This window comes from Emydura macquarii, unplaced genomic scaffold (assembly GCF_026122565.2).
Source record: "Emydura macquarii macquarii isolate MOO-44397 ecotype Brisbane River unplaced genomic scaffold, CSIRO-AGI_Emac_v2 contig_1827, whole genome shotgun sequence".
NCBI classification, from domain to species: domain Eukaryota; kingdom Metazoa; phylum Chordata; order Testudines; family Chelidae; genus Emydura; species Emydura macquarii.
In genome coordinates, this window is record NW_027131964.1 from 1,773,412 (window position 1) to 1,786,662 (window position 13,251).

At 41.8% G+C, this 13,251-nt stretch overlaps 1 protein-coding gene and 1 long non-coding RNA gene across 3 annotated transcripts; one reads left to right on the forward strand and one right to left on the reverse strand.

Moving 5' to 3' along the window:
- The first annotated feature begins 312 nt into the window (after positions 1-312).
- Positions 313-2,477, forward strand: LOC137159263 (uncharacterized). Its single transcript, XR_010921608.1, has 3 exons — positions 313-466; positions 752-979; positions 2,252-2,477. It is a non-coding gene; the product is annotated as an uncharacterized lncRNA (long non-coding RNA).
- Positions 2,478-5,384: 2,907 nt separating this feature from the next.
- On the reverse strand, positions 5,385-10,992 carry IRX2 (iroquois homeobox 2). 2 transcript variants are annotated; one of them, XM_067557425.1, is made up of 5 exons: positions 10,499-10,992; positions 8,615-9,020; positions 7,383-8,087; positions 6,595-6,662; positions 5,385-5,897 (listed from the first exon to the last, which is right to left on the reverse strand). In XM_067557425.1, exons 1-4 carry the CDS (start codon positions 10,739-10,741, stop codon positions 6,619-6,621), a joined length of 1,398 nt encoding a protein of 465 aa, XP_067413526.1. In that variant the 5' UTR covers positions 10,742-10,992; the 3' UTR covers positions 5,385-5,897; positions 6,595-6,618. The 2 variants fall into 2 exon arrangements, with proteins under 2 accessions (XP_067413526.1, XP_067413527.1); XM_067557426.1 differs by lacking the exon at positions 10,499-10,992 and adding an exon at positions 9,799-10,194.
- Between the last annotated feature and the right edge of the window lie 2,259 nt (positions 10,993-13,251).

Below are 13,251 nucleotides of genomic sequence, written 5' to 3' on the forward strand. Positions count from 1 at the left end.
TTAGTAATATATGAAATTTAGTTAAAGGAAAGGATCTGGGCAAAATAGCGTTTTAGATTTTCAAACTTTGAATAGAAGGGTTCAAATGTTAAATGATTAAAGCTTTATTATTTAGTTCAGGTATCAGACCTGGTGGCCTTAACCAGTCCCCTAAAATCGTTGGGATATGACAAACTGTGTCTTTAAAAAGGCTCTTCCACGCTAAGATATTAGTAGGAGCAGTTTTCTGAGGAAAGTCTTAATTATTCACAGTGAAAGGCATGCTCCTCCGTGCTAGATTTTTTAAATTCCTGTCTCCCTCTCTTGCAGGTGAGTTACTCGAACTTGTGACTTTAATTAATACTACTAACGCTACTGTTAAACTGCCATACGTGATTCACTCTTTAGATGCCCCACGAGAGAGCCGTTGCAATGTACTTTTTTCTCCTGCAATGTACCATGTTCCAGCGCAATACGATTCTAACAGGTACAACAGCGCTCATTGCTTAATCTGCTAACGCTAAATTATCTCGACTGTATTAAGGGTGGCCGAAAATCAAGCCTCCTTTTTTTCTCCTTCAAGACGATGTCAGGGGTTAAAATGTTCTGTTTGCCCTTTCTCTTGATCCCGTAGAAAAAAGCAATAACTGCTGGCACCTTTATGGGACTCAGACCTACTGCTGCTTTGAATAGCTCCAGCCCCACCAACTTTGATCAGCCTTATTAATTCCAGCTGCGGTCTATTTGTTTGTCATTTCTCCCTTTCCTGCAGAATGGTTATTTATGGAGGAAAAGTGAACGTTTCGAGTTTTGCTATCAAAGAGCGTCTTCTGCAAACTGGGTGCTTCCCTCCCCCGTGAGCTGGGCAGAAGGGGCTGCCAAAAGAGCGGGGAAAACTCTAAATCATAATCAAATCAGCTTTGAATTCATTACACCAGAGCATTAACTAATTACCAGATCAGAGAGAAGAAAAAATAAATATTCCTTTAAATAACTGAAGGTAATTATAACCCTGTTGTTGACACTAACGATTAATAATTGATCAGAAGTTATACACAATAAATTGTCAATTTATCTCCCTATAAAACGCACATATTTTTTTCTGTGCGCCTAATATAGACACCAATTAAAGTATTCATATAGCTCCTGCACAGGGGGCAAGACATACCGTTCGCATTTTGCCATGTCTTTAATTTTTTTAAGCGCATACAATTAATTACTCAAGCACTTTATTTAGCAAAGTGATTTGACGATGCCGGCCCATTTGAATGCATTTGTGAAGAACTGAGGCTCAGATTAGCTTCCCTCTCCTATTAAGGCTACTTTATATTTCCCAGATTACAGACACGAAAAGTAAATTCCTGTTTCGGACGCAAGTGTCTTTCCCTAAATCAGGGCAGTCAAGTCCCTACGTTTCATGTCTTTTATTTTTCTCGGGAAAATACAGTAGACCATGCCCTGACTGGATACAAAACAGTGACATTCTCCTGTGATTTATTTTTGGGGGGGGGGAGGGGAGGAAAGGGAGGGGCTGTTCCAGATTGCAGGAGCCCAGCTGTCACCTCTGCCAGACTGTTTACAGGTAAAATGCTCCCATAGAGAGGATACGTCCTGTCATAAGATCGCTCGCTGTAATAATTGTTTATGACCAAAATGTAAACTCGCTGTTAGAGATTCACTTTTCTGCTGCCGTGTTTATTTACATTACGCTTCAAAGGAGCAAAATAATATTAACAATTCAAAATAATTAAATTAATTTATTTATCTAGTATTCCCGGATCGGGATGTATAGATGCATTTGAAAATACACCATGGACTCCTTCCCCACCCCTTTACTTTTTGCTTTGTTCTTTACCTTCTTTATAACCCAAAAGCACACCTGACATTTCAGCTGCTGCGTTAAAGAGAAAGGCATGAATTTTGCAGCACTTGAATTTTTTTTATCCTACAAGAAAAGGGATAATTTTCGTTAACTCAGTAATGAAATTGCGCGTGAATTTGAGAAATATTTTAATACATTAATACATAATATTATCAAACGATATCTCTCTACATGAATCACTTTTGCATACGTTAATAAGCAATAAAATCTTCCAATGTTAACTGAATTTCTGCTGTGGTTTATTAACGGGATAGATTGAGGTTTAACTAATTTTAAAGTGCGATGTAAAACGTGACGGGAAGATAAACTTCCAAAACGAGGTGGATTTTTTTTTCTTCTCTTTATATCTGGTTATGAATGACTGTAATTAAATGCTGTCTCCTCTGCCAGATTTAGGGCCCGGTCTCACATTCCGTGTGCACCCTAAACTCCCGTGCGCTTCAATGGGAGTCTGGGAACTGGGACGCGCAGGGAGTACAAGATCCGCCCCTCTGTGGAAAGGGACAGGCTTTACTGTGTGAAGGCTTGTTGGATGCCGCTGGTAGCAGTGAGTTACGGAGCACATCCCGCTCTTTGTTTCTTTGCCTACGACTTTTTTATTTAAAATAAAAATCGATCTCCTCAAAATGTGTGTGTGTGTGTGTGTGTGTATATATATATATATATATATATATATATGTATATACAATAAAAAATGCCCCCTTTCCTCCATTCTTTTTCTCTTCTTCTTTAATTATGTCCGAGTGCATCCGTGGTTTAAGTGCAGAGCCAATGGAAACCGAAACGCCGGTTTCTATACCAGTGTACGCTAACTCTTCTTTTAAACTTCTTATTCTCCTCAAATCGTGAACTTGTATTCAGGAGCAACTCACATCCTTCCCTTTCTGATTATGGCTTGTGCACTGTCTCTCCGTCCCCATCTCCTCCCCGAGTCTCAATCAAAGAAAAGGTGGGTGAAGCTCTTTTCAACTTTCAAAGGCAGTTGGAGAGCAGCTTTACTGAAACAAAAGCTCTTTTACTGAGAACAAGTGTCGACATTTGAAGGGAGCAAGGAAAGGCACAGCCCAGGCAGTCCGAAGTGGAACGCGCCTCTGCTCCTATTTGACAACAGCACCAGTCCCTCAGGGATCCCACCTGAGACTAAAGCTTGAATTTCGGTAAATCAGCTCTAATGAAACCTCGAGCCCAGGAGAAGGGAGGGTTTGTTCGAGCAGTTCCAAAACAAGCACTTAGGAAAACGGGGGAGAGTGGAAGAGGATTTGAAATAAATAAAGGGATGGGCGTGAGATATTAACCCCAACGGGCTGATTAGCGTCAATATGAAACAAACTGTACAGAAAGTACTCTTTTATTGTCCGAGCGTTTTTCTTGCCTTCCTGAATTAATCACACTGTTTGTGCCAACAGACGAACCCAGCTACTCTTTCCTCCCGCTTTTAATTGTAATTATTAAATACTAACTGAGATTGGAAATGCAATTCTTGTCCATTAATTTTCTGCTAAAAAATAAATTTAGTTGCCGCCTCTTTTGGGGGGTGTCCATCCCTATGCATGAGCACTGATGAATTTCTCAAAGAGAATGGTAGAAACCCCCTGGGTTTTACATACATAGTGAATGTTTAAAAGCGAGTTCCCCAAGCCTTTCCACTTCCCTTTCCAGAAAGAAATCCAGGTCTAAATACTAGCAAGGGTAGGTAAATTATGGAAATCTTTTATAATTCTTTGGGCGAATAAACATCAAAGGAATGTCGTTAGCCTTTTCTAATCTCTGCCACAGCTTTTGGTTTTTACCAATTGCAATGTGTACGTCTGTCCCACAGAGGACCCGGGACATTAAAAGGGGGTGGTGGGGGGCGGATGAGGCGGAAAGGAGAGAGTATTAGATTAGAAAAGGGTAAAAGAGGCTTTAGTGCAAATGCCTCAACAGAAAACAAAAAGTTCATTTTTATGACGTTTCTAATTTGCACGGTAAAAACACAGTTTGAGACTGATTGTGTTCAAATGTTTGCATCTATATTACATTTGTCTAAAGGCAAAACATTCTCTGAAGGATCTGTAGCCTTTCTGTCTAATTGTACTGTATGTTATACACATACTCTCACAGAGTTGCATTTTACTTATAGGCTAAAACATGGTTTGATATGGACAGAGAACTATCACTCTGCAATATCTGAAGTAGGCCTCTACTGTAAAGATCTTCTATGAACATCCCAGTTTCCTAGAATTATAATACTAATTCCTGCCTTATCTGTTGAAAGGCACACTGACATACTTTTCTTAATCAGCTCGACATCTTTATAATTTACAAATACAAGTGTTTAAAAAAAAAAAAAAAAAAAAAAAAAGCCCCTCTACCTACTTAGTACCAACATTAGTACCAACATGATGTATTTTTCTGACTCCAGCCTAGAATAGCTCTTTATCCAGTTAACATTCCCTGGGCTGATGCCTAAAGTATCTAAGATCACTTTCAAATGCCCTTTCTAACAAGACCTGAGCAAGAGGCCACTAATTTTCACTGAACAAAAAGCCACTGGAGAGAGATCCGTTTGTCAATATCAACTGGTCCAGCAATTTCCCATCTTCAGACACATCGGCCTATCTGAGCTGGCAGATGTTTAGACAAGATTTTATAAATTGTTCAATATCAGACCATAATGAACCCCAACTGACCATTCCAAAGCAGTTAAAAGCATCCAGGATCTCCCCTGCTGGGATCTAATAATGCTCTCACGCTGGAACATTATTAATCATGGAATAAAATAGATGAGCCTCTTGAAAAATAAGTGTATGATTGATTAAAGGGCAATCTAAGAAGCTATTATTCTTGTTTTATAACCGTAAGTTATATTCACTCAATTTATCTTTTGGGGGAAATAAATGATTGTTCGTTTCTTTTCTGAAATTATATTATATAGGGGGTCTCATTATTTTACTGAAAATTAAAATGATAGGGTAGCTGTTTTTATGAGTCTAATCAAGGTGGATCTCTTACAGGACTACCAAATCATAGACACGGTTCATATGATTTAGAAGAGGAAAAAGCATAAAAATGAGGGCCTGGAGTATTTTGTTTTCTTGCATTTTCAGCACTTCTGGACATATCTTAGCCAGAATCAAAATAAATGATTGCTTGAGCTACAGCAAACTACGGTGGGTTATGAAGATCTTTTATTTATGGAAAAAGAAAATAAGAACATTGGAAAGTATTAATACTAAAAAATAACTGCATCTCTGCCAGCTTGTAAGAAATATATATATATATATGATTAACTGAGCTTCACTTAAACAAAACATGTATTTGCAGCTTGTTTAATTTGTTTATGTTTTTTACACTCTTAAAAATTATGAAGTGAAATCACAACTCTTTTCAATTTTATGATGATTTTCTAAATAATAATTTAATTTTTAGGGGGAAATGAACCAAAAACACCATATTGTTGCAGACTAGTCTGTTTTTATTTACAATTAAAGATATAAATTAGTAAAGAAATCTTGTTAAACAACCAAAGATTGTATAACCATCAACGTTTCAAATAAAAACCAGGCAAAATTTATTTACAAAAATGTCAGATTTCATTGCAATATAACTTGCATAAATTACTAGAAGCTTTTATATCATTACAAAAATAAATATCAAATTTGTTTCCACTTTGTAAGTACTCCAAGTTCTCCAATCACATCTTTATTGTCTCTACTGTATACATCTTTTACAAATAAATTTTACAATAAATCCTATCACACCTATCGAATATATACCGTGGCAATGAAGTGATCAATTCAAGATATCCTGAGAAAAACAGATCTGTTTTCAAAAGTAACACGTACATTGGGGAAACTATACTATACCAGCAAACTCACATATGTCCAACAAAATTCTGGCTTAATAATTAGAGTCTGTAGATTTAATAGTGCTCTGTGGTCTTCCTTTATACAGTGGCACAAGATGTGATCCGGATTTAGAGATTTGTTCTATATATTAGCTCGGGGAGAGATGATGGCTTGCTGACTTTTTTCAAAGCAATTGTGACACCTACCTGTGGACCAAGGAAAAAACCAGATCATCCAAAATCCTTCAGTTACACACTAACACCATAAAATTGTTTTGTTTTTGTTTTGTTTTTTTAAAGCAAACTAAAATATTACTCTTCCGTTTTTTTTCTTCTCATGTAAATATTAGTTTTAAAATATCTATAGGATTTTGGTTAGTCTTAAACATCGTATGTTTTAAGAGTGCCATTGTTAACCAGGCAAAAGACAAATCAGAAACACCATACTTTCTTGGAAATGCACGGTAATCTTATAATTGTCCATTTTAATTTTAAATATATAATCATCTGTTAAACTTTTACACTGTACAATTCTGACAATATCTTAACAAAAACGCCTTATCTTATAATAATTATTCAAATAGTATTTAATAAAAACGTCTAAAGATATCTCCATAAAATATAAGTATTCCTTATTTTTTCTTTTATATAAGGAAAAAGAAAACTCCAGGCGATATGAAGGGGTTGGGAACCGTCTAAACCGACTTATAAAAAAAGTATAAAGCCGAGAAAGAAAAGCTGTAATAAGGGATTTTTAAAAAAAGACCAGGAATGACCATATCTCTCTGTCATCAGACTCTTATGTAATGAAGCAGGAAATTATCGTTAAGGAAGTTTACAGCTGTGCAATATGTCTTGAACTTGATGCCAAATGATCAATGTAATAGAAAATGTTCTCACTTACTTTCATTGCTGTGTGACTGCACTTCTATAAGTATGGTTGTACTCCTACTGTGCAGACGTCAGTGGGATCTGTCAAAATATAACCGTCAGTTAGTCACAGGACACAGCCAGCTAACTAGATTATACAGTGTGTGTATGTCCCAAAACTCTCGCTTGTACAAAATTCATATCGAAACCATTAAAAAAGTCTACATTAATATTTTATAATTGACTGCGGCTTGGATAATGTTGGTATCAGGCTTGTTGTTCGTTGTTAAAAATCAGACAATTGTATTACTTGGTTATACTAATTTTAAATCTTTATGGGGAAAACTGTGGTTTTATGGTGGACATAATTTGGTAACTTTGATAGTTTTATTTTCTTTAGCTAAAACCGAATATAACTATATTTAACTTCTTAACCTTAAAGACGTTAGTGTCCTGTTTTACTAAACACAATGCACAGAACGTAAAGATTTAATTTTTAAATGATATATATAAAGCTTTCTGTATAGAAATTGACTTTTCAAGCTACATATTTAACCCATTAGATTTTTTTAACTCCTCTTTTATTTCTTTTTCTCTTCATTACACGGGGAGGGGGACGACAGGGAGGGGGAATATAATTTTGAATTCCAAAATTATATTGTTGTCTAGCTTCGGCTCCTTTTCCTTAAGTGTTGTCGGTTTATTTGTCTGCTGTTGCTGGTGGTGGTCGCGTTTGTCCAAATAAGCATTCTTTATCTGCATACAGAGTGTGTCTAGAAGTCATTTTGCCTTTGGGAAGAAAAGAAGCAATCAGTCACCTACCTTTCTTAGACTCATAACTAGAGGGCCTGTAATGTTGTTCTAGCTGGTTAGTGATCGTTTTCAAAGAGTCACTGCTCTGTTTGTGAACAGAGCTTGTACTTAGTACAGTCTGGCTTAGTCCCTCGTTCGAAGCCACTGCTGCGGAGTTATATCTTAGGATCCCCTGGCTTTGGAGAGCATTGAAGTTCCCATAGTTTGTATAATTGCTATAAAAAGGTGAAGTGTAATAAATGTGCCTTCCTAAGAGAGAAGAGGGAGAGTAGGCAGAACTGTGCGAAGTAGAAGAGGGGGTGACTGAGGATAAAGCCGGTGGCTGACAGCTTTGGCCCATGTTCTGATTTTTAAGGTCCGAGGTGGCTATTTCAGCTAGTGACCAGAGTTTGGGCTTAATGGCCTGTGTCTCCGAATTGGGCGAAATCCTGTTGTCCAACGTGGTCTTATTGGAGTTCCTTGAAGCGTCCTCGTGTGGGTGATTAAGGAGGGGGGCTTCCACTCCGGTGAGGGGAGAGGAAGTCACAGGCTTAGCGGGAAGGTCTCTCTCTGCTTCATCATCTTCATCCTCGTCGTCCTCGATGTCCTCGTATTTGTCCTTGCAGTCTGATCCGGACTCGCAGAGCGCGTCCCCTACTCGGCAGGGCAACTTCTCTCCGTCCGATTCCGCAGAGCAGGAGTGATCCGTGAGCGAGTCAACCTGCAAGCTGATCCCTGCAACGGTACCAGCCAAACAGACAAGGGCACAGTCAGTTACACAGAGACTAAAGAAAGAGAGCAGGAGAGAAACAAGCTCAGCCATTGCAACCATCGATGGAAAAGCGACGCTTGCCATTAAACCCTTTTATGTATAATTACAATTCTAGGAACACTCCCACAGGCTATCACTACGGCTTCATGAGAGCAGCTTCCTGTATGCGCCCATATAAAGCACAACAGGCATTATTAACACAAATGCTCTGGCTGGCTGTTTTAGGGGAATGGCTCGTTGCAGAATTAGATCAGTGTAAACCCTCTTTGCCATCTTTATTAACCAGTCAAACGTGCAGATTAGCTAGGAAGGGTAAAGCACAGAGATGGGAATGGGACATGAGTTTTAAAAAGATCCCACAGCACCAGGACACTGAAACACGGTTACATTTGGGGAAGTAACAGTGTATTTTAAATAAAGCCTCGCCCTTGCGCACGTATCCCTTTGGGACATTTATATCTAGGTATAGTACAATCGCGCTGTGCCTAACCTTCGTCCTCTGCTGAAGTTTCATTGCTTTCCTGCACCTTGTCTGAACTTTCATCTTTAGTTCTTGCCCCATCCCCTTCGTCTTCGTCTTCATCTTCGCTTTTATTCCGGGGAGCCCAAGTCATCTTGTTCTCCTTCTTGAGCCTCCTCCTGGCGTTGGCGAACCAGGTGGAGACCTGGGTGAGGGTCATCTTGGTGATGATGGCCAGCATGATCTTCTCGCCCTTGGTGGGGTAGGGGTTCTTCCTGTGCTCATTCAGCCAGGCCTTCAGGGTGGCTGTGGCATCTCGGGTGGCGTTTTTCCTGTAAGCGGGATCATTCAGCTGGTAAGGATAAGCAGGACTGCCATACGGATGGTAACTGATGGCCCCGGTCATTCCCGTCGTATGAGCATCGTAAGGAGAGCCCTGGAAAGGGCAAAACAGTGCGTTGGCAATTTGTTATTGCTGCTAGTCATTAGTAAGTTGTCAAGAAAAGATCAGTGATAATATTTGCATTTTCCTGGATTGGTATCTCACATTCATATTCTAATAGCAAAAAAGGGTACCCAAAGGCTAAGATCTAATTCCCCCCACACCCACACACACGTGAATTGCTGATCTTTTAATCACGATTAATTTCAGTTCCTTGTAATTGAATATTTCCCAAAATTATTTCTGAGCCACGCAGACGTTTTAAAAGGCCTTACAGGTAGTGTCTTGGTATCTACGTTTCTCTCAGAGGTTCAAAAGATGTTTCCGTTTTGCTATAGAAAATACAACAAAGCCACCACTTAGCAATTCACTGCACTAATGCATTGCAAATCCAATTTGCAAATCAGAAGATATGCACCGTTTCGAATTGTTTAAATGCGATGTAATTAGCATTTTTATTCGCCCTTTAACGTTTACATTGCGCTTATTTAAGTCTGCGTAATGCAGGAGAAGTAGAAGATATTGCTAAGGAAGTGGTAACTTTAAGGACGTTTACAAATCCTAGAGAAGGGAGAGTTGATCCCAGATTCACCTAATAGTCGACAAACACACTTTGCAACTTCCAGCCACTTATCTACTGCTCCTCGACAGGAAAGTCAGGCGGGGCAGATCTTCAGATCTTTCACATTGCAACCACGACCATTTCTGCTGAAGTATTTTACAACCAGAAAACATTCGGTTTTCTATCAGTTTATATGGAACTATAACGAACCTTTTTGCCACCCCCTTCCTGGAACAAATGGTAACCGATCTTGAGTCTCCGACCTTAAATTCCTGACGTGTGTCTATATAACCATATATACTTAAACTACATATACACAAACAGACACAATTTCTAACGCGCCTTTTAAGTAATGACAACAAAGTGAAATCTGAAACTGCGGCCACCACAACCATCTCGGGCATGAACGAAGCTCACGGATCGCCAACAGATGCTTTTTTCATCCCTGAAATCCGGTGAAACCATTAGCACAAAACGCATTGAAAGTAACTAAAGCCGCACGGGGCTCGCTAGCCGGAGCTCTGACTCGGAAAAGCGAGAAAAAGAAATCCTCCCCTCTCCTACCGCAGCACAAAACGCGGCCACCAAACTGCTTCAGACAATGCGGATTCTTTCCTAAAGGACCCGCAAGCCGGGGCAGGCTCGGGTTTTGTGTTCGCAAGCCCCGAGAGCTGCCGGGGTCCTGTCCGAGGCAGTGCCAGTGTCCCCGTCCACTTCTCCCTTTGCCCCGCGCTTGCACTCCTCGGCTTTGCACACTGAGCGTGGGGTTGGGCAGACATAAGCGGCTCAGCGCCTGGCTGTGCAGCCTGGGCTCTGTTAGGGATGGTGCTGAGTGTGTAGGAGAGACGGGCTGAGGAGGATGAGGATGAGGATGCTAATGAAGAAGGAGAGGATTTCTCTCGGTAGTTACCATGTAGGAGGGGAATCCCGTGGCGGGGTCTGTGGAGTACTGGAGCGGGCTGGTGAAGCCTGTAGCCGCCGCCTGGGCGGTGAAAGCTGCCGATCCCGGGTAAGGGCTGAAGGCTGAGCCCGACGAAGACCTGGCCAGCTCCTCGCTCCTGGGGGCCGCCAGAGCCGACGCCCCGTACGTCGGGCAGGAGTACAGAGCCAGCGAGCCAGGGGGCTGGTAGAGGTAACCCTGAGGATAGGACATGGCTTGCCCGGGCGTGCACGGGAGCAGGGAGGGGGCGAGGGTGACCGGCCCTGGCGCTGCTGCCTGCGGCTCCTGCGGGCGGCTGCTTTCGTGTTCCCGCTCCCTCTCCCCGGCTGCCTCTGGGCACTTGTGCCGAGAAAGCGAATTGTCCTACTGGCCCCCCATGCACCCCGGCACAATCAGCACGGCAGATCCGCTTGGGAAACTACCCGGGAAGAGAAGGACATGGGGGAAGGGGGAGAGGTAGCTGGTTAACGGCAGGGGGAGAGAGAAAGAAAGCCAGAGAGAGAGAGAGGGGGAGAGAGAGAGAGACAGAGAGCCCGACTCAGGCAAGTGGCTGCTGCATATGGAGTTCTGCCCGCGCGCCAGCCCGCCCGCCCGCCGCTCCCCCAGCGCCGGCGAGCCTGGATTTTGGGGGAAGTAGAGAGAGTCTGGAGTGAAGAGTTGAGGGAAGGAGCGCTCGAGTTTCCAAGGGGCATTGGAAAGCAGAGCTGTCCGTCACCGCGGCTCATCTGCATATTCCTGCGGGCCCGCCCCTTCTCCCTCCTTCCCCCTCTCCTCCCGCAGACAGAGGGAGGGGAGCAGGCTGTTGTCATGCGTTACAAGCCGCCCTCGCGGTCTGACAGCCAGCCAGCACCGCTGCAGCCAAAGGATGAGACTGCTGCTGCTGCGGATCGGTTTCTCCCGGCTCCTCAGAGCTACAAAGACGCTTGAACACTCTCCATTGCAATATCTATCTAGGCACACACACCTCTTCTATCATATGCATTAGCCCATAGACTTGCGCACAGGGCTTGCTCGAATACAGTGGGAGAGCACGTTGTACAAGTGCATGGTGAAAAGGCGGGCAGGCACACACATGAATAGACTGAACACTGTGAATGGCTGTCCGTTTAGGTACACACATGAAGAGACGGAAAACGTTATATGATTGTCCTTTGATACCAGTTTTCACAAGCAGCCAAGCTAGGTTAAGTGTTCGCATTAAACCCTCCAAGGAAGAATCTTTCAATTTCCATTCTATTCGCTCTGGCTCTGGCTGTGTTGGGCAGAGGGCCAGGTGACCCTATGCAGGGGTACAACCCCTCTCTTTGCAGTTCGGAGAAGTCCATCAGAACAAGCATTAAGGGTATAATCAGCTTCACAAATAATATAATTGCTGCCCACCACAAATACTGGTGGTTCTGCAATATACCAGAAAGGAGAGATGGTAATGAAGGTATTGGTCTATATTTTCTCAGGCTGACTGGTCTTGAGAGACTTTTGAGAAGTCTGTGGTTAATTGCGCACACAGTTCTTGAGCAGTGGCTTCGGATCTGGAATTGAACTCTGTTATTAGTGCACTGTGGTTGACCTACAATTCGTTTTTCCTCTCCTCCTCACGTTTCTAAATCCATACCTTCCCATAAATAAACACCTCATCTACCAAAAGTGTATTGCAATCTGCACAACCTATCTACCTCAGTGTGGATTTCCCTACCAGTCTGCATTTGTCCGTTTATTACTGATGTATCCCTTCCTTGAATGTACTGTAGGCCCCTGTGTGTGTTCTCAGCTGCACACCTCTATTCAGTCGCGATCCATCAGTGAGAGTTTTACTTAAAGAATACAGGATCAGACCACTAATTAACCTGAACTGTAAAATATTACTTGTTGAAAATAACCACGTTTCAATGAAATAGTTGTCACCAATAGGTAAAGCATTAAAGCCCGAAATGAACTTCTACACTGGATCGAAAAAGTGTTCATTGAGACGTGTATTTTTGCCTTCACTACATCTGTGAATGAGCATTTGGCCCTTATTTAACCAAATATAGTACTTAAAAAAGTGCAGTCAGCTTCACAGTTGAATTCTTTACAAAATACCCTAGATAATTACAGTTGGGTGGATGGGGAAAATACATCAAACCAGAGAACCTGGGGAATCTATTAGAAAGTGACGGGAAGGAAAGATGGCAATAACTGGAGAATTATGGGTTACCGGGGCAGCCTATTGTTAATCAATTAAACATGCTGCTAATAAAATAATACACTTTGAGATGCTGTTTTAATAATCTTTCTAATACAGGCTCAGTGTGCTCTCTGGGAAACGGGCAGTATTAAAACTACATGGCCAAGTATATGGATGTGTGTATGTTTTAAGCAATCTGTTTTTGTTTTTCCCTCCTTGTAGAACCCCATCCAGCCCGGCGCCAATTTTCCCCTCGCCCCTGTATGCGGAAGAGATCTGGCCACCAGGCACGGGGAATTAATTCCTGTGGCCTGTAGGAGATGCAGTCCTTAAAAAGGAAGGTGAGGGGGAGGAGGTTAACACCAACAGGTATTTCTTGTCATTAAATCTGGACTCTCCATTCCGTGATAAGAAAGTGAAGGGGGGGAAAAACACCAGGTAAAGTCAGTGCAACATATTACAGAAATGACGTTTGCTTTCCTACTTGATATTTAATACACATATATTAAACGATAGTAATAACTGTAAAAGCAAGGGCTTGATATAATACGCATTGGTA

What these genes read in the sequence shown, in the direction of transcription:
- IRX2 (XM_067557425.1), bottom strand. Translation starts at nt 10,741, where the DNA reads ATGTCCTATCCTCAGGGTTACCTCTACCAGCCCCCTGGCTCGCTGGCT. An exon ending in CGGGATTCCCCTCCTACATG is followed by an intron (nt 9,021 to 10,498) that starts GTAACTACCGAG and finishes TGCCCTTTCCAG; the next exon opens with GGCTCTCCTTACGATGCTCA. An exon ending in TAGTTATGAGTCTAAGAAAG is followed by an intron (nt 6,663 to 7,382) that starts GTAGGTGACTGA and finishes ATATTTTGACAG; the next exon opens with ATCCCACTGACGTCTGCACA.